The following is a 21627-nucleotide window of genomic DNA, read 5'->3' on the forward strand; positions in this document are numbered from 1 at the left end:
TTGCTTAGGTAACTCTCTTGGATGGTACTAAATGTTCATTAAATATTATAGGGTTTACTTTGCATTAATCTCTCTCTCATTTTGTACGTTAGAGGAATATGAACTCTGAAGAATTTTACTCCAATGAAAAACAGTTATGAATGAAAAAGGTGGGGCTCGTGGGTTGTAGCAGAAAGAGGTCGCCAGTTATGAATATTTAAGGGTGAGGAGTCTTTTAAGCTGGCGAGTGTAGCAGATTCGGCTTTGAGACGGCACGTGGGTTCTACGAGCCACTTTTTATGGACGTGTGTGCAACTCACTACCATCGCTTTGGGTTTACAATTTAAAAAAAATTGTAATAATTAAATGAAATAAAATAAAATATTTTTTATATAAAAAAAGTGCTCGTCTCAACTATTTTTATAGGAGTGGCACTTGGAGCCGGTCGGGTGTGTAATGTTGATTTACACCAGCCATTAAACAGTTGCCACGTGCAGATTTCAGCTACATTGAGAATAGAACAACATGCAGCAGATCAAATATTCAAGCGTGAAGATCTCCCGAAACACTATGCCAGAAGATTGAGCCAACATAAAAGTCTTGTGCCTCTCCTCCTTGCCCCACCGTCGGCCTCCTGTCGTCTCTCTCTCTTTCTGCTCTGTGTGAAAAAAATAATCAGTCTGCAACAAATATAAGTTCTCTGGTGTGTTGGAACTTAGAATCATATGGCAGTTATGTTCTCTGATCGAGCTATGTTGGAACTTGAAGCACCTGAATCAGTTGATTTCACATTGTCGAGCTACAGAATAGGCGAAAGTTGAATGGATCAACAAAGAACTTTCAAAGTCACAGAGAACTTGCAGCAAACATCTTATCTCCACTAGTTTCTTTTATCTCCCAGAAACTTGCAGCAAACAGAGAACTTTCAAAGTCACAAACTAACAATTTGTTTAGCAAATTAATAGACTACAACCAGAAACAAAAATCGGAGTGCTATGTATGTATGTATGTATATTGAAGATCTTCTTTCACACTAGCACCTCCTTCATACGGTATTGGTTTTTTTTACTAAATTCAACTGTTGTAACAATTTCTACGCACCACATTCACAAAAATGCATGCAAGCTCCAGATCGTAATGGCTTTCATTCTCACCCCATGATACATTTTCAAGCCTTTCACTAGTATTTCCCCTCCTTCCCTCACCATTCTTCACAAATAACTACGAAAATCCCTCCAATAAAAGGAAAATCTGCACAGCGCTAACAGTTTCAAAATCTAGACCCATTTTCCTGGTGCCATTGAACATTCCACCCCTCTTTCAAAATCCTCTGGATATTTCATAATACTTCTATAGATGATAATCTTCCGTAAAATGATAAGAAAACACACGCACATACATACCAATAAAGCCAAGTTTGTATGATCATAATAACATTAGATTTTAGAAGTAAAGAATTTAACTTTCTGCTCAGATATGAAGATCCCGAATCTTACTATCTTGCAGTACTTCATTTGCTTAGCAATCAAACAGAGGATTAATAAAATCATCATAGACTGCAAAGGTTTTACAAATTATAGCACATCTAGTTGAATCGCTCAAGAACCATATCTGGGCCACTAGCTTTCGCATTCTCCACTGATCAAGAACCATATTATTGCCTCTCTGTATGCAACTAGCAGAGAATCGCTCTGTAGGAGAGGAGAATTGAGAGGGGAGAGGCAGAGCAGAGAATCGAGATGCGAGGGATAGAGTTGATTCCGTGAGGTAAGATCCATTGGAAGAAAAATACATTTCATACCTGTTACATCCTATTGGCCGGTGTAAAAATAGGTGTTACACCCGATTTTGAGCTTTTCCCTTTTTATAGACATATTTTTTTATGTAAGGAAGGAGTTTAAATGCAAGCACATACCTCTTAAGAGTGCTGTTACGTTTTTTGATATAGTAAAATATAAATTTCAATTAGGACAGGAAATATGATAAATAAAAAATATATTCATAAAATCTATACAACAAATTTTATAAATAGTTATAATTTTACTTAAAAAATGAACAAAACAAAAGATATAAAATTATGGAACACATATAAAGCATATCGAATGTTCAACTCATTATACTATAATCATAGTAGGATATACATTGCTCCAGTTGGTTTAAAACTAATTATCCATTTTCAAAATAATAATATTAATTTTCTTATAAATGAAAAATGGAATAAAATAAATAATATTATTTTTAATTGTCTCGGAAAAGTACATGAAAATAAATGTTATTGGAATAATAAAATGTAGAAATATATTTTTAATTTGAAATCCGATTCCAATAATTGTATTTTTTTCAAACCAAAAAAATATTAATTTCAAAGTTATTATTTAGATTGATTAATTATTATGATAAATAATATGAAGATAATTTTTATTTGTTCTAAAGAATGTCCTATAATGCTAACAATACTATTCTTTAAATTTAATGATAATATTCTGATTTTTAGATTTAGACATAATATTAAATTTCTTAAATTTGGAATTGCAAGATAAATTTTAGAAAATAAAAAATATATTTTTACTAATACAATTTTCAAATGAGAAAATATAAAAAATAATATTAATTTTTTCATTTTTAATAATAATTTAACAAATGCATTACCATAGAAAAAAAAATAATAAAACAGTCAATATGATACATCCAGGACCAGTCATAAATGATGTATAAGCTAGAACCTACAAATTATAATTATATTTTTTAAATAAAAAAAATTAGTCAATATACTATTATTTATTTTTATGAACAATTATGCAAAATAACATGAACTATTTTCTCAAATAATTTAATTTTTTATAATTATATATAATATAATTATATCATATTATATGATAGGATTCATCTTTACGAAAGAGGATAGACAGGCGGTTGAAGACGCCTCTCTGAGTCTTTCTCTTTCCTTCTTCGTAGCACAAACGCTGTCTCTCTGCTTCTATACATGTATGTATGCATGTACATGCGTTTTCTTTTTGCTCTACATTTCTTAAGTTGTTTTGTGAGTTTCTAAAGATCTTATTTTGTTCGCACATCTTCTCCAAGATTTATTTTTTTTTGTTCTTTCTTTCTTTTTTGTTCGAGCGTCGGGGGACATAGGTATGCAGGTTTTATTGTTGTCCGCCTCACATTTTTTAGTTTCAATTTAGTTTCTGGGTACATCAGAATTTTTTGTTCTATTTTCTTTATATCGTAGATTGTTGTGCTGCTTTCCTTTTCAGTACTAATTATTTTAGTTTTGAGCATACATCTTCATATGGTTTCTGCTTCTGCTTCTTCTTCTTCTTCTTCTTCTTCTTCTTTGAATGATTAGCTTATAGGGTTAGGTCTAATTATGTAATATTCATCCAGGACTGACGACCCATTTATTTCCCGTACGTAATTAATTTGGAGGGAAGAATCTGCTCTCTCATCTCTCATAAATGCGTTTTCATCAAGTTACTGCTCACGCTCATATAATTTTAGGGTATTGGAGGCCTTCATTCTAATTCTCATACCTACCCTGGCCTTAGTCTTCTACGTACAATGCCTTATCCACTCTCTATTTTCAAATCAATTTCGTTATTACTATTATTATTAATAATTTCATCATCATCGCCATCTGTTTATCTTCACTACGCTCTGTTGCTTTGATGCCTTTTCTTGTAAAAAATATATATATCTCTATTCCACAAAGGTTCCATGTGGAATCAACTGCTGCTAGTTTTTTTAGTGGACAGTTGGAATGTATGTTGATTCTGATTTAATTGTCTGGACTTTTGCTGTTATATAAGACATCATTTGTTATCATTCACCTCTTCTCAGATCTACTTATGGAAAGTGGAGGTAATTCCCTTCCTTCTGGGACAGACGGGGTGAAGAGAAAAGTTTCATACTTCTATGACCCAGAGGTTGGAAATTATTATTACGGACAGGGTCACGCTATGAAGCCACATAGGATTCGGATGACTCATGCTCTCTTAGCCCACTATGGATTACTTCAGCATATGCAGGTCCTGAAGCCCACTCCTGCCAAAGATAGGGATCTTTGCAAGTTCCATGCTGATGATTATGTCAACTTTCTGAGGGTTATCACCCCAGAAACACAGCAAGATCAGCTGAGGCAGCTCAAGAGGTTTAATGTTGGTGAAGACTGCCCTGTATTTGATGGTCTTTACTCATTCTGTCAGACTTATGCTGGGGGTTCAGTTGCTGGTGCTGTCAAATTGAACCAAGGAGGTTCTGATATTGCAATAAACTGGGCTGGTGGGCTGCATCATGCCAAAAAGTGTGAGGCTTCTGGATTCTGCTATGTGAATGATATTGTCTTGGCAATTCTGGAGCTTCTCAAAGTACATGAGGTTGGTCATTTTTCCACATTTAATGGCGCATGAGAATGGGACTAACTATATTTTTTCAATGAGTACTGCTTCATCCACAAAGGAATTACACAAAAACAATCTCACAAACTAACGAGGTTTCATCTAATCCATTAGATCTACTTTACAATAAAAGTAATTTTATAATATGACGAACCACAGTCCACATCAAGTCACGTCAGTTTGTGGGATTGCTTTTGTGTAATCCCTTTGTGGCTAGAGTATTTCCCTTTTTCAATTGGTGGGTCATCTTGGCACCTTTTTTCATGAATCTAAGAACTCACCCTCCACCCTGTTCAGTTTGGTGAAGAAATTTCATTGGAGCTGCTACTCATTTGCATTGATTCTTGAATGTATTGAACTGAAGTTATACACCATCAAGGTCAAATTTGATTCCATTATTATCATTGTTGTTCTTATTTAGGGAACTGCAAGAAGGTTGCTTTCTATTTTATTATGTTTTGAGACACGCTGTTTAGAGAAACCAGCGACTAGGTGGCCAACTATTCTGTAGAATGCGTATAAGTCTTTCTTGTAATTCACGGTTGAAAAACGCTGTCATTATAACTTTAGAGGAGTATCAGAAGCCTTTTTCTGGTCTATCTTTCCATGCCGCACTCTCGCTCTTTATTTTTTTCAATTTGACACGAGAAAGCAACTTCTTTTTCTTGTCTTAGTGTCTATTTAGAACCTACTCATCAAGCCCTGAGTGAATTAATATGTGCAACATTATGCAACTAATGGTGGTGGTACATTGTTCATCTGTCTCATTGCTTTGCAAGAACTTTAAGTTTCTCTTCCACTACTTTGCTTCAGCCTTACTTTTTGAAAATTCCGAAACAAGAAAAACTCAAAAATTTGCAATGGCAGTTCTTGGACTACCTAACCAGTCATGAAGTTTGATTTTTGTTTCATAACCAGTCATTCTCATTGCAAAATTTCTGTCTTGGCTTTGTCTGTGATCAACCAGTTCTTGAACTAATTTGAGTAACGACTAGTTGTTTCATTGAACCAGGAATTGAATGTTGCTTATGTGTAAGTTTGCACGACTGCTGTTGACTAGTTCTACCAATTATTTTATTATCATCAGTCATTTTAATGTTTCCAGTCGTCAGCTTGAATTCTGCTCTCAGTTTTAAGATTTTAGGTAGTGAAAATCCTTGCTCATTTAGGGCTGCAAATGATAAATTATTTTTCTATCAGCGTGCAATATAATCTACTGATTTCTGCAAATGATTGGACTATAGTTTTACATTCTCATATGAATGCAGCGTGTTTTATATGTGGACATTGATATCCACCACGGCGACGGTGTGGAGGAGGCTTTTTACACAACTGATAGGGTCATGACTGTTTCATTTCACAAATTTGGAGACTATTTCCCCGGTACAGGTGATATTCATGATGTTGGATATGATAAAGGGAAGTATTATTCTCTCAATGTACCTCTTGATGATGGTATTGATGATGAGAGTTACCAGTCCTTGTTTAAACCAATAATAGGGAAAGTGATGGAAGTTTATAAGCCTGGTGCTGTGATTCTACAGTGTGGTGCAGACTCTTTGTCTGGTGACAGATTAGGGTGTTTCAATCTCTCAATTAAGGGCCACGCAGAGTGTGTCAGATTTATGAGATCTTTCAATGTTCCGCTTCTATTGCTGGGTGGAGGTGGTTATACAATACGAAATGTCGCTCGCTGCTGGTGTTATGAGGTATTGTATGTTTTTGATACACTTATTGAGTGTCCTTCAGATAAACTTTATACGCGAGTGATGGAAAAGCTTACTGCTATTGATAAAATTCGTGCTTATCCATTAAAAAAAAAAAAAAAATGTAATGGAAAAGCTTAAATTTTGAATAAACTTAATAGGTGCAAAAAACTTCATTTGATTTTAAATCAGTGTTTTGGGTTTGATTTGGTCCTTAAGACTCAATCTTGGATATGTAGTTTTCTTCATTAAATTGTTCTTGCTGCCGTGTTCCGGATCTCTCTGAGTGGAAATTCTATATAACATTTGAATAAACAAGAGGCAGAAATTTTTTGTATTGAATTCTAATTTCCACCCCATTAATAATATACATGCCTATATAAGAGTTATTACTTCATTTTTTATAAACCTTATTATTGAAATATATATATATATATATATATATATATATATATATATCATGCTATTTGTTGAGCAGACAGGTGTTGCCCTTGGGATTGAACTTGATGATAAGATGCCACAACATGAATATTACGAGTACTTTGGTCCAGAATATAATCTTCATGTAGCTCCAAGTAACATGGAAAACAAAAACTCCCGTCAGTTATTGGAAGAGATTAGGGCAAAACTCCTTGATTATCTGTCAAAGCTACAACATGCTCCAAGTGTCCAGTTCCAAGAGAGGCCACCTGATACAGAGCTTCCAGAGGTTTGTCTTTGTATCTTTTATATCATTACATTGTCATTGTGTATGACATCCTTTTTTTCATTTCTTTTCCTTCATTATAATGGGTTTATATTTTGAACACTAAAGTGTTATGCCCTTTGTTATTTATCCGATGCTTGTCAACTAGAAATAATCTTAGTCTCTCGCTTTGAACTGATGATCTGAAAGGAAATAGAGATTAAAACAACTTTATAGAGCTTAATCTCTGAAATATTAATCATATAATTCTCTAGGTTCTTCCAGCTGTATATTTTACAATCATTGATGTTGGATCAGGAATGAATGTGCTTGTCCAAGTTCTCTACCTTTTATTGTGATATGATTTGATACCATGGCCACCATGGTGGGACGTGGCTTTGTTGCTTGCACATGTTGTAAGTTAAAGGTTACTTATATTCAGGTGGATGAAGATCAAGATGATGGAGATAAAAGATGGGATCCTGATTCTGACATGGACTCTGATGACGACTGGTATGCAAAGTTTCCTCTCTCTCTCTCTTTCTCTCTCAAGGCAGCTAACAATTGTCTCTCTTTGTCATACAGTAAGCCTTTGCCAAGTCGAGTGAAGAGAGAATACATTGAACCTGAACATATAGACCCAGTATGTTAAGTTCTATTATATGTTTTGCTCTGTAGTTACCAATATTACATATATTGTCAGGCTACTAGAGGTTAACATGTCTTTTCTGGCTTATGATTTATCAAGTGGTAGTTTATCTCAGCTATTTATTTCTTCTTTTTTTCTCTCTTCCGGCCCCCGGGGGGATTCAAAAAATAATATAATAAACATCTATGTTTGCATGTACGAATATATTTATTCTGACCCTGGAATGAGTACAGATTACAAAGCATTGCCTGCATGCTTCAATGTAATGTCTTTAATTGGGAAAGAGCCTCGAGTCAACATCTCCCTTATGGCATTAATTTTTGTTACTTTCAGGCATCAAATATGATGGAAATAGATGAGCCGCGCATCGTAGTGGAGCAAAACAACTCAAACAAGACATCCGATCAGCATCTTGAGACGAAATCATGAACTAATAAGGTTGCCCAACATACCTCACGAACTTCGAACAGGCAATATCTATCCACTCGTAGTTATGATTGGAGTTTCACTCACGGTATTGTCATGTAGTTCTCAATATGTGCTTGAAAAAATATAATAAAAATTGAAGGAGCGTGAATTGGTCCTTGGAAGCATGAGCCATGAGTTGTGGCCATATCTTTGTGCATATTTCAACGATTGTAAAAATAGACTGCCAACAGTACGTTATAGCAGTTTTGGATAGTATTAATGGACGTAATAGACAGGAGTTGCTTGATCCTTAAAGTTGGGAATTCTTCAATTTTTTGTATTAATTATCTCTCAAATTTCTTCACTTGGACTGTGGAATATGCATTTTGCAGTTTCTTGTTGCCCCATAGATGAACCTAAAGAACCAAAGTCACGGATGACTCGGACGTTTTAAGTTTGAAGTTGGTTTGCACATGCTTTCGGCCCTTGAATTTTTTAACAGCATGGTGCAATTCCCTATTATGAACTAAGATCCTTTCCCATTTAATTTGATGGTCAGGGATACACGGTGAACATTTAACTCGTTTATAACTATTTTACAATCAAACGCTTTATTAAAAATGAATTTCATATAAAGTTGTAAATTAATTATTTTTCAAAGAAAAATGTTATTCATCGTCGTTTTGAGCATTACCATTTCATAAAAAATAATGAATTATTTTCTAGTTATTTGATGCTACCTTAGAAAATGAGAAGAGAAATGATTAGAGAATAGTGAATATTTTCTTGGTCAAGATTACAATTGGAACTTCAGTAGTAAACAAACCCACAAATATATGAAAAGAGTTTTGTTACATACAGTTATTTTTGTATATTCATTGTGCACTCTACTGATATGATTGGTCAAAACAGTTATTTTATATTAAAAAAAACAACGCAGTCAATCACATTAATGGAGTGTATAAAGAGTACGTAAAAGTGACTGTACATAAAATTTTTGATATAAATGTTGAGTTTCATATTGAGTACTCCCCTAGGTGAAACTAGGTTTTGTAAATTATGCTAGGAGAACTTCAAAGCAAAGGTGGATGGATAATAAGTAAAGAGGGGAGCCAAGAATATTATTGCTTTTCCTCCTGCTTGATGCAAGTTCTCTCATCCCCAAGGAAAAGAGACGCTCCACCTCCACCATGGGCGCAGCTGTTGGGTAGGTCCACTGTTTCAGTGTAATTTCTGTCATTGTTCTATCCCAATAAGTGAAAGTCAGGATTCTTAAAAAAAAAAAGGAAAAAGAAAAGAAAAGAAAAGTTCACTTCTAAAGGCCTTTGCACCCACTAGCCTGTGTTTACGGGAACCAAAATCTCAACCATGGACGGCACCTGGAAAGCAATTGAAGTACCACAGCTCTGCAAACACATTACACTTAATTAAGCCAAGAAATTTGGGAGCTACAAATGTACAGAAAAATGAAAGTACGAGACTTGGAGCATTAGATCTCTTTGCAGAATCCTTCTGAATCAGATCCAGCGAACGAGAAGCCAAGAACATTCAAGAAAACATCCTAAAGAAGCCAATAAAAACTTGTAAGAATGACTATAACACTGGAACGGTGATTGACCGATATTCGTGAACAGATAGCTGCCCAAGTTTGTGCTCCCCTCTGCCTCATGGCAGCAACAGTCACCAGGCTTATGGCTTCAAGTTTGCAGAGTTGTAACACTAAGCATATTGAGATCAAAAGCTACAACAAACAAAGGGAGTAATTTCGAATATAATAGTACATTAAGAAACATCGTACACCCAACACCTACAGGGAAGGGGAGCATGAAATTTCAAGAATATATCTTTAAATAATTATGTTAACTAGGCTTTACTGGAAAAAAGGTACGAAAGCCTAGTTAACATAATCCCAGGAGTAGAGGTGTCAAATCATATTAACAGGTCGTGTTCTTGTCGTATCAAAACATGTATATTATAATATATAGGCTAATTCTAATCCGATCTGTTAAGCTTATCGTGTCAAAATTTCAAACCTTAACATGACCCATTAACATAACGGGTCGTGTCGTGTCAACCCGTTTTGACCCGTTTATGTAAATAAATTGAACAGATCAGAAATTAACACGTTTGACCTATTTAAGTTTAGCATAATTTTATATAAATGTTAAAATCACAATATCTATAAAAAATATAAATCTAATTACAAGTCCAAAATTATAATCTAAACAATAAAAATATGAAAGTAAAAATTTTAACAATTTTATTTTTAGGTATAAGGTATAATTGTAACCTTAACGGATAATAACAGATTATAATGGGTCAAAACGGGTTGACCTGTTATCAACCCATTAAACAATCGTGTCTTAAAGGGTCAACCATTTTTTACCCAGACCCGTTAAAGTTAAATCTTAATCTCTTTTTATCGTATCATGTTCGTATTGGATTAACGGATTGTATCACATATTGTCACCCCTATTAATGAAGATACACGTGCACCTCTAGAGATAGCCATTCTTTTTATGAAAAAGATTGCCATTTTTATGTCAGATACTGAATTAGCTAGCTTGTTACAAAAGATTACTGGTGATATCAATTTCAACCATACTGCTATCCCAAAAAAAAAAAAGTATCAGCAGATGGAAACGTTTACATTTGTAAGCACCAAAATTTATGTTAATTCCAGAGCCAGGAAGAGAGTTAATTCTAGACCTTTTCAAATGCTCAATCTAATTATGCAGGTTAGAAACTTTTCTTTCAGCCCCAAAATTAATAAACGAGAAATGATATCTACAATAAAATGCACACGTTTTGAAAAAAAAAAAATAGTAAATATGTAACCTACGTAAAAAATTTAATTTTTTAATAATTGTTCTCACTTTTTTTAAAAATTAGTGTACGATACTTAACATATAACATTACTCTAAATAAACTCGTATTCAGAAATGTACAACCCAATAACTTTGTTACCAGTGAGTTTGGCTTTCTCTTGCCATTTACAGAACCCACTAAGGCTCGGGTTTGGATACAAAAGTCACTCCAACTCTTTTCAACTCGTCTTATTTAATTATTACAATTTTTTTAAATTTTCAAACAAAATATAATAAACAATTTAACTTTTTTAAATTCTAAAATAATAATAATATTAAAAAATAATATTTTAATAATATTTTATTTAACTTTTATATCATCTCAACTTACAATCCAAACCTCTCTTGTGAGTTCTGCTGATCTCTTTTTCTAACCCTATGTAAAGTATCATTAAACTGTTTAGAAATTTATATTCTGATACTATGTGAAATTATAATTTGTTTCAAAAGATTAAATTGACGAGAATAAATAGGTTTAATTATTTATATTTTGTCATTAACATTTATATCTCTCCCTCCCATCCTATCCATCCAAAAGGGAACGAAAAACCAGTATGGCAGGCAAAGTATTTTCAATTTGAAATGGGTGTGCTTAAAGCTACCGAGTTAAAATGGGCATGATAACAAGGCCAAAATTACAGCTCAAGTGGACTGATTTGATACTTTTTGATGGAGAAACCCATGTTCCCAACCTCTAAATCTACGTTCAAGGAAAGAAAAAAGAAGATGGCAAGAGAGATAGAAGTGAATCAATTTGCATTGTGGTGGTGACTGAAAAAGGTGGCAACAATCATATATGGAATTCAGAAGATACAAGGTTGGAAAATATATATATATATATATATATGCATGAAGTGAGAAATATTTTAGACATAAAGGGATTATACAAAAATAAATTTACAAACTGATGTGACTTAATATGGTACGTCGGATTGTAAAATTATTTTTATTGTAAAGTAGATCTAATAGATCCCATAAAATCACATCAATTTATAAATTTATTTATATATATATATATATATATTTTTGTGTACCTAGCAATTCTTACATGGAGGACTCCATCTATATGGCGCAGGTTGACTGAAGATGCTTGGAAACGAGGCAGCACGTGAATATGCCTCGCCTCTCCTCACCTGCAAATCTGGTTGAAACACCAGTTAATGGTCATGAAGATCGACAGACAACATATAAACCTTTGGGTACAATGATGTAAAAGGTATGCCAGCTCTAAATATCCCCCCTCCATGAAAAATTAAATTGCCTGTGCGGCTATGCCCTCTCATTCATTCCGAGCCAAGGAAAATGTAGGAATGTTTCGGGGAAGACTCATGGGAAACAGCGTAGAATTATCAGCATTTCCTATGAAAACTCTACCAATCTTCTCCCACAATTACTACATCCATACTCAGTCTCATGATTTTGTGTTTAGTGCAATTGTAATTTTCTTTTTCTTTTAAATATTTTTTAAATATCTTTAAACTTTTTTGAAAAAATACATAAATTAACTAGTAGTCATTTCCTTAATTATTAATAGAATAAAATAAAATAAAATATACTAGGTTCAAAATAAGATGACAAAATCATAAAGCTAAATAGTATTATCCTTATCGGTAATATGAAGATAATTTGATACCAATATTCATTTGTTTTTATAGATGAGATAAGATGAGATGAATTAAGATGAAAATTAAAAATTAAATAAAATATTGTTAGAATATATTTTTTTAATATTATTTTTATTTTAGGATTTGAAAAAGTTGAATTGTTTAATATATTTTGTGTGAAAATTTAAAAAAATTATAATGATTAGATAAGATGAAATGATATGAGTTTGATATAAACTATGAAAACAAACGAGGCCAAATGTTGTCAAGAGATATTTGGTCTCCAAGTAAATCTTAAACAAAAATATTTATATAAACTTATATATTTTAATGTAATTCATCAATTACTGAAAGTTTAATGTAATTTGTCAGATTGTAAATCTATTTTCATTCTAAAATAGATATAATATATCATACTAAACAATAAAATTCGACAGTGACATAAGTTTTACAATATTATTCAATCAAATCTTATATATCATTTTGTGTATGATTTTCTATGTTTACGTAAGTCATTAAACTTTTCAAAATCTTGTTTGTGAAATCAGAAACTCCCAACTAAAATGATAAATTTACAATTTGTTTACAATTATTTTACCACTCTACTTAAAATGAAGGGTATTTATATAAAATCGAAATTATTTTTTAATAAAATGTCACAATTACATTAATTAATTTAAAATAAAGGGTTAATTACATTTTGCCCCATCAAACTTTCACTCAATTCATAATGTGCCTCCGAAACTGATAATTGCATCAAAGTAGACTCTCGAACTTTCAAAACTTCTCAATTTCTCATTCCGTCTACCAGCAGTGTCAAATCTAACAGAAATTCACTGTAAAGATATAATTTTCATCTAATTTATTCACAAATGCATCTATCATTACTTTATTCACAAATGCTCCACTAATATTTATGATTTTATTATTAATTTTTCCTAACTTTTTACTATTATTTATTATTATTTAATATTTTTTTATTATTATTCACAGGATATGTGAGATATCTCACCACTCAATCACAATCTTAATTTTCACACGTGAGTCAAAGTCATCTCTTTACGGGATAAACAAGTCACAATTTCATTTTGTATGCTTGCAAAGAAACAGCTCGAGTCTAAAGAAAGTACATGTTAAACGTGAGATTTACGAAAGAATGCATTGCAATATACAATAAAATTACACATGCCTCACAATAAATTCAGAAAACTGAAAAAAAATAATTAAAAATGTTTAATACACCTGAAAATCCACACCAGAGAAAAAAAATTATAATAATAATAATAATAAATTTCATATAAATGCACTACAATAAAAATAAAAATAAAATGATATTTTCAGTCTTAGGGCGTGTAAATCTCGTATACTCATTTTGAAAAAAATAAATAAATCTAATATTCAGATGAAAAAGTTATTTTTTTTAATTATAAAATATATTTTTTTTAAAAGAAGTGTCCGATACTTTCACACATCATCACTGTATTTAACATTTAAAAAAAAAACTTTTGACAAACAACAATGGAGAAATGGTAAAACCCTATCTCAGCACATGCCGAATAGAGTACATAGTTGCCAAGCCCACGTTCTGCCCCATCGGCGGCCACCTCCACAACTCTTTTTCAGTTTTCCATCAAAGATCAACTCTAAAATAAATATCAATAAGAGAAACAAAAATCATTATTGGGTATCACTGTCGAATTCCGAAACTCGTTGATCACAGTGATTTTGGGATCATGCTGTTTGGCCGTTCAGAATGGACCGTTGGACGTCTCTCCAGTGCAATTATATTTTTTAAGTATTTTTTAAATATTTTAAATATATATATATAAATTTATTAGTAATTACTTTCTTAATCATTAAAAAAAATTAAAATATCCGAATGATCAAATTAAAGAGTTAATAATAATATCCTTACACTTCCTTTACTACTGCTTTATTATCCATTTTTTTTCCTTTTTACTATTTGAATCTGGATTAAAAATAATATAATTTTCTTGTATAATTTAGAAAAAAATATATTTAATCAACCAACTAATCATGTAATTTAATTAAAAATAAATTTAATTTTATAAAAATTGATTCAAAAAGTAAAAGAATGTCAATTTTTATAAAATTAAATTTATTTTTAATTAAGAGTCGTGCTACATTTGGCTTTTGTTTTTTTTTGGGTCCCGAAAGTGTGGTCTGAGGATGGGTTTCGATAAGGACATTTAGTTTTTTTTATTTAATTTTTTATACCCTTACATATTTTAAAAAATATATATAACATCATTTAAAAACATTTTCTTAATTATTAAGTAAAAAAAAAAATGTTGAGACCCATTTGTCAGGACAAGTAGCATTATTCTACTATTACATGATTACTTTAGTTGATTGAATTTATTTTCTTTTAAATTGTATAAGAAAGTCATATTTTGATATTTTTAATCTAGATTCAAAAAATTAAAAGAAATAAAATAACTAAATAGTAAACCAATAATAAAAAAAAGTGTAAATGTATCATTATCCTTTGACGAACACCCTCCATTTTTTTGAGGATAATTTATCCGATGGATTATTATTATTTTTTGAATCCTAAACATTATCTTCGAGATTTACTGATGGACCTACTGCATTAACAGCATAAAATCACTTTAAAGCTTTCCACTTAAGAGATCAAAAGAAAAAAAAAAAAAAAAGGCAACAGTTATCCATGCTGTGGGGGCTACCCACTTGTGATATTGTCATTGGCTGCATCCTAAACTTAGTAATTAACATATAAAATTAAATTACATTACGCGTATGATATTATGGTAAGAGACAGAGAGAACCCCAACCGACACAATTATTGTCAATCAAGCTGTTTTTTTTTTTTTAATATATAAATTAGTTAATATATTTAGGAGATATTTTATTTGTTCGGTAGAAACAATGTTAGATGAAGAATTAGACTAATGGATGGAAAATAAAAAATAAATAAATAAATAAAAATTGTGAACATTGAGGTCCTACAACCCTTCCAAGCGACCTGCCACCAAACCCAACCAAAAGTCCTTTTGTCCTCTCTACCGACTATTGAGGACAAGCTGGAATGCAGACGAGACCCCCTTTTGTTTATCAACAGCATCGACTCCAAATCTTTTCACCCACTTTGACTTGGCTTTGAGTTCTCCACTTAATTAATCTCAATTCATTATTACAATTTTTTTAAATTTTAATACAAAATATAATAAACAATTCAACTTTTTCAAATTCTAAAATAATAATAATATTAAAAAATAATATTCAAATAACATTTTATCAACTTAACTCAACTCAACTCAATTCACTTCACCATTCAAACGCACTCTTAATTTCCTGATAACCAACCGCGGACGGACAGGGGGCCATGGCCCGCCCAAAGATTGAAAAATATATATATTAATTTTTTTATGATTTAATAGGATTATATTAATCTCATCTTATGTTGGCCCCTCTCTAAAAAAATTATCTTGGCCACCCTCTACAAAATTATTGATTATTTTGACTTAAAAATAAAGTAAAAAACATTTTATTATAGTTTTAACTTTGCTCAGCTCCTATAACAAATTCCTGATTCCGCCAACTTAAGGTGACAAAGTCATTCACTTGAAATATATAGTGTAGGTTGCTTGTTCGGATGAATTTGAAGTATTCCACCTTCTTTTATTTCTTTGACTTGGTCGGTGATCACGACCTTTAGATTTACGGTATGTACAAGTTTGGTTTGTATTTCTAAATTGCTAAAAAGGACAAAAAAAATTGATGAAACTAATAAGAAAAGAAATATGTTTATGATTGGTATTGAAAAAGAAAGATTAGGGTTTTGGTGATGATTATGATTGATAAACTAGCTAGGTTGCATTACTATTGTAGGGTTGACAACTTTTAACATGATTTTGCGAACGTAACATGAATTCAATACAAATTTAATAGGTACTTAGGGTTAAGGTGTTTGACGTTTTCTTAATTAAATGATTTCGATTAGTATTGATTGAGTCATATATGATCCAAAATCGAGATGAAATTAACCCTATTATTTAGTGTTTGCACTTCCGTCGGTGGTAAGTACCTTAGGATGGGTACATTTTTATAATGGGCATCGGTTATTCGTTCTGTCCATTTGCATCATTGTTATGAGCGGTAATGCATATGATCCACGAATCTAACACAAATACGATAGAAAATTAACGGGTTTGAGTTTTATATAAATGAATTTGAATCAAAACAGGTTGACTTATGCATTAAGACACGATTAATAAATGGAGCAACCCACAATAACATGCTTAAATTTTATTTCAAAATTACAATTTTATTATTGTTGAGATTGTAATTCTGGACTCATGCTCATATTTGTTATTGTTGAATATAGGTTTTATTATAATTTAAAATCTGAATAATATTGATATTTTTTGTTAGTAGGTATTCTTCTTGTTATTTTTATAAATATTATGGCTATTAATAAATATATATTTTAACTTTTATATGAAATTATATTAATCATATCAAATGGATTATGCAGATTAGTTCAACCAATTTATATGAAATGGGTTGAAATGAGTCACAACATGTTAATTCATTTATAATTAATTATTAAATTGGTAATATGATATGATCTGTTATTTAAATGGGTCATGTTAGGATTTGAAGGTATGACCTATTTACCTTAACGAATCTCGTTTGAGTTAACTTATATAGTCAAATGGTCATGACTTGACACGACCCCCGAATGTAAATTGTCATCCCTAATCATCATGGTGAATCTAGGGGTTTTAGAGATAAGTCCTACTACCAGTACCGATAGTTTGGACTTATTATTGCAATTTGGTATTTTTTTCACATATTTTTAAAACATCTTTAAATATTTAAAAAAAAATACGCAAATTCATTAATATTCACTTCATTAACTATTAAGTAAAAAAAAATACATATATCAATCCTTTTTTTTTGGGGGGGGGGGGGGGGGAGCATTTTTTTTTAGAGATATCAAGATTTTAGGTCCATAAATCTAAAGACCATTTGCAATGTATAATGATAGAGTAATGATACACACAATATATTTTTATAATATATTTCACAATAATATTATAAGATGAAGGTATTTTTATAAAATGATATTATTTTTATAAGGTGTTTTATAAGAATATCTCTCATTTAAAACATAACTATAAAAAATATTGTGGATAAATCATTCTCCATAATCATAAGCCCTATGGAATTATGAACCGAAGAGATGTTAAAATAGCTAATCAAATCATGCGAGTAAAAGATAAATTCTATAATAGTTATTATGCATTTAATATCAATCAAGAGCAACAAGAGTTATAAATAATTATAAAATCCACACAATTTGTCTATTCTTTCAAATCTAACCCGATTCAAATAAAATTTCTTAGAAATCTCAGTTCTAAAGCGGATTACAGGTGGATAGATTATTATGATTTTGTGAAAATGACGCTTTCTATCATGCTTTTCTTTTATAGTAATGAAAAAAAAAACCGAAAATCTTTAATAACTCTTATAATCTAGATCATACACTACAAAAATCAATAGAACTTTAGAAGAAGTCTAAAAAAAAATGAAAGCATAGTAGTTAAGAAGGGATCTAAATACCCCCAATGGATCGCGAGGTGTTGATATGGGCTCGGCCCTCCACAGCCCAGCAAGGCGTATGAAGCCTAAATACACATCTAACCCAATACGATCCTTGCTAAACTGATAAGGAAGGCTCTCGCCTTCTATCCCGGAATAGTTAAGGATATTTATCCACCCGAAACAAACAAATAACTCTTAAAAGACTGAGATTTAACTTTCAAAGAATAAATAAGGTGGTTGAACCCAAGGGATAAGAGGAGGGCAATAGGGTTATTTAAAGGGATCGGGTACGTAAAATAGAGGAGGGATGATTTGGCCTAGAGAATACTCCAACGATTACTGACTTAAGCATCGGAGGCTCTCATTCTCCGCCTTGGTGCCTTTTTATCATTTGGTTGCAGGAGATCGTGGGTGATAAGCGGTAAAACACGTCCAAAACAGTTGGCGTCGTCTGTAAGATCTGATATATCTTACAAATCAGTGTGCTTTTCACATGCTTATCATTACTTGGTTTCAGGCAACTAAAGATCAGGAAGAGACTTCAATAAATATGGAGGAAAGATTGGCAGAAATGGAAGAAATAGCGAAGAAACTCACCTCGGAAGTAGACTCGCTGCAAAAGGAGAATGAGACCCTCAAGGTGCGGAACGAGCCGTCAGGAGAAGATGCAACACCCAGTCAAGCTGATAGAGAAGAGACGGAGGCAGACAGTGCAGGCACTGGTAAAGTCCATCAGGAGGAAGAAGACACGAAGAAAATGCACCATGATTTACACAACCAGATGGATAAGTATGAAGAAATGGCCAAAAAGATAAACACATCATCAACGGTTGACTAGTTATTAAAAGGCACCAACCTATCCTACACCTTAGAGATCATGGCGGTCCCGCTTCCACCAAAGTTCAAAGTCTCGTCAATAGACATGTACAACGGCTCCAAGGATCTGGTGGAACATTTGGAGACTTTCAAGACCCATATGACTCTCCATGATTTCCAAGAGAGATCACATGCAGAGCTTTCCCTTTAACACTAAAGGGAAAGACTAGAGAATGATTTGGGGCATTGCGACCTGGCTCCATTGAAAATTTTGAAGAACTCGGCAAGCAGTTCATTACCCAATTTATGGCCAATCGGCGGAGGAGGCGACCGGTGGCGTACTTATAGATAGTAAAACAGGGGGAAGACGAGAGTCCGAAAGCATACCTGGAACCATTCAATAAAGATAGAATGACGGCAGACGACTAGGATGAGAAAATCATGTTGGCTGCATTACTCAGGGGAATATGGCTGATGAGTCTCTTTATGGCTGAGCTAGCAAGGAAAACTCCATCCACTTTACTAGAATTTATGGATCGGGTAGACGACTTTGTGAATGCTGATGATACATTGATTTCCCTCACCACCTGATCGGGGCGAAAAGAGGAGAATGCATCAAGGGAGGGCCATATTAAAGAAAATATCCAGAAGTCGAAGAAAAATTAGTACGACAAAAGGCGAGAAGGCGGGAGGTAGAGTAGTGGTCATGTTCACTATTCCAGTGGACATAACAAGGGCAAAACAAAAGATAATAGGCGAGATGAGGACCGCGGACGGCAACAGCAAATGTACTACACGTACCACAAGGTGAACGGCCATCAAACTGAGGATTACCATACGCTCAAACAAAAAATCGAGGAATTGAAAGGAAATGGAGAGCTGAAGCGTATTGTGGCCGAGAACACATCTCCGCCACAACACTGGGATGACAAGAAACAAGAGCACGAGGATAGACGAAGTAAAAGCCCGAAGAGGAGATCCCGTAAAAGGGAGAGAAGGTCACAAGAACCAAGAAACGAGCAGTCTAGGCAAGAAGTAGATAGGCGGAGACCGCCTCTGGGAGGAATTCGTACTATAATTGGTGGATATGCGGGAGGTGGACCAACCTCATCGGGGAGAAAGGCTTATGCAAAATACAAGGTAAAAAGAAATTTATAATGTAAAGACCTGTCAAGTAGGCCCAGATGCAAAACTCACCCCCAATCTTCTTTAGCCAAGAGGATTTCAGGGGGTTGGTATACTTGCAGGATGACGCGATAGTTGTTGCAATGCAGGTCGCAAATTATACGACGAGAAGAATATTAATAGACAACGGGAGCTCGACAGACATTTTATTTTAGGATGCTTTCATAATGATGGGTTTAAATGTCAGCCAACTTCGCCCGGCACCAACCATTTACAGGGGACTCGATTCAACCCATGGGGTCTATCACACTACCGGTGTCAGTGGGAACTGACCCTTGCATTGCCACCAATATGACTGAATTCCAGGTGGTCAGAACTCAATCGTCCTACAATGCCATAATAGGTTGACCAACGTTGAATGCTTTGAAGGCTGTTACATCCATTTATCACTTAAAAGTGAAGTTCCTAACACCATCAGGAGTTGGCGAGATACGTGGAGAGCAAATACTCGCTCGAGAGTGTTACATATGAGAGTCGAAAATGGGAGAGCGAGATGTAAAAATAGTAAAGCTGGGAGAACATGGTGAGGAAGTCTGGTTTTTTTATTTTCATAACCTGAGCATCTCTCCACCTTTCTCCAGTCGGTAAGGTTACGCGGTCGAGCATCACTCCCGCCACACCTTCTCGCCAAAAACTGATTGGTTAAGCATCTTTCCCGCCTTTCTCCAATCGATAAGGTTACGCGGTCGAGTATCACTCCCTCCACACCTTCATGCCAAAAAACTGAGCAATCCATCATTTCTCCCGCCTTTCTCCAGTCGGTAAGGTTAAGCGGTCGAGCATCACTCCCGCCACTCATTATCGCCAAAAACTGAGCAGTCGAGTATCTCTCCCGCCTTTCTCCAGTCGGTAAGGTTACACGGTCAAACATCACTCCCGCCACACCTTCTCGCCAAAAACTAAGCGGTCGAACATCTTTCCCGCCTTTCTCTAGTCGGTAAGGTTACGCGGTCGAGCATCACTCCCGCCACACCTTCTCTCCAAAAACTGAGCGGTCGAGCATCTCTCCTGCCTTTCTCCAATCAATAAGATTACACGGTCGAGCATCTCTCCCGCCTTTCTCTAGTCGGTAAGTTTATGCGGTCGAGCATCACTCCCGCCACACCTTCGCGCCAAAAATTGAGCAGTCAAGTATCTCTCCCACCACACCTTCCCGCCAAAAACTAAGCGGTCGACCATCACTCCCGCCACACCTTCTAGCCAAAAACTGAGTGGTTGAGCATCTCTCCCTCCTCCCTTTAATCGGTAAGGTTACGCGGTTGAGCATCACTCCCGTTACACTTACTCGCCAAAAACTGAGTGGTCGAGCATTTCTCTCACCTTTCTCCAGTCGGCAAGGTTACGCAGTCGAGCATCACTCCCGCCACACCTTCTCACCAAAAACTGAGCGGTCGAGCATTTCTCCCACCTTTCTTCAGTCGACAAGGTTACGCGGTCGAGCATCACTCCCGCCACACCTTCTCGCCAAAAACTGAGTGGTCGAGCATCTCTCCCCCCTTTCTCTAGTCGGTAAGGTTACGCGGTCGAGCATCACTCCCGCCACACTTTCTCGCCAAAAACTGAGCAGTCGAGCATCTCTCCCGCCTTTCTCCAATCGGTAAGGTTATGCGGTCGAGCATTTCTCCCGCCTTTCTCCAATCGGTAAGGTTATGCGGTCAAGCATCACTCTCGCCACACCTTCTTGCCAAAAATTGAGCAGTCAAGTATCTCTCCTGCCTTTCTCCAATCGGTAAGGT

At 34.0% G+C, this 21627-nt stretch overlaps 1 protein-coding gene across 3 annotated transcripts; it reads left to right on the plus strand.

Annotated features, from left to right (window-relative positions):
* The first annotated feature begins 2869 nt into the window (after positions 1 to 2869).
* Positions 2870 to 8191, plus strand: LOC121263308 (histone deacetylase 19-like). 3 transcript variants are annotated; one of them, XM_041166125.1, is made up of 7 exons: positions 2870 to 2972; positions 3823 to 4358; positions 5648 to 6088; positions 6564 to 6794; positions 7213 to 7283; positions 7356 to 7413; positions 7753 to 8191. In XM_041166125.1, the coding sequence occupies exons 1-7, from the start codon at positions 2963 to 2965 to the stop codon at positions 7846 to 7848; spliced, it is 1443 nt and encodes a 480-aa protein (XP_041022059.1). In that variant the 5' UTR covers positions 2870 to 2962; the 3' UTR covers positions 7849 to 8191. The 3 variants fall into 3 exon arrangements, with proteins under 3 accessions (XP_041022059.1, XP_041022060.1, XP_041022061.1); XM_041166126.1 differs by having other exon boundaries at positions 2871 to 2964; XM_041166127.1 differs by lacking the exon at positions 2870 to 2972 and adding an exon at positions 3003 to 3117.
* The last annotated feature ends 13436 nt before the right edge of the window (positions 8192 to 21627 follow it).

The sequence above is a fragment of the Juglans microcarpa x Juglans regia genome, chromosome 4S (genome assembly GCF_004785595.1).
Source record: "Juglans microcarpa x Juglans regia isolate MS1-56 chromosome 4S, Jm3101_v1.0, whole genome shotgun sequence".
Lineage (NCBI taxonomy): Eukaryota > Viridiplantae > Streptophyta > Magnoliopsida > Fagales > Juglandaceae > Juglans > Juglans microcarpa x Juglans regia.

Bases quoted from the DNA above. Each gene is read 5' to 3' on its own strand.
- LOC121263308 (XM_041166125.1), top strand. The intron at 4,359-5,647 runs GTTGGTCATTTT...ATATGAATGCAG, and splicing joins AGCTTCTCAAAGTACATGAG to CGTGTTTTATATGTGGACAT. The intron at 6,795-7,212 runs GTTTGTCTTTGT...ACTTATATTCAG, and splicing joins CTGATACAGAGCTTCCAGAG to GTGGATGAAGATCAAGATGA.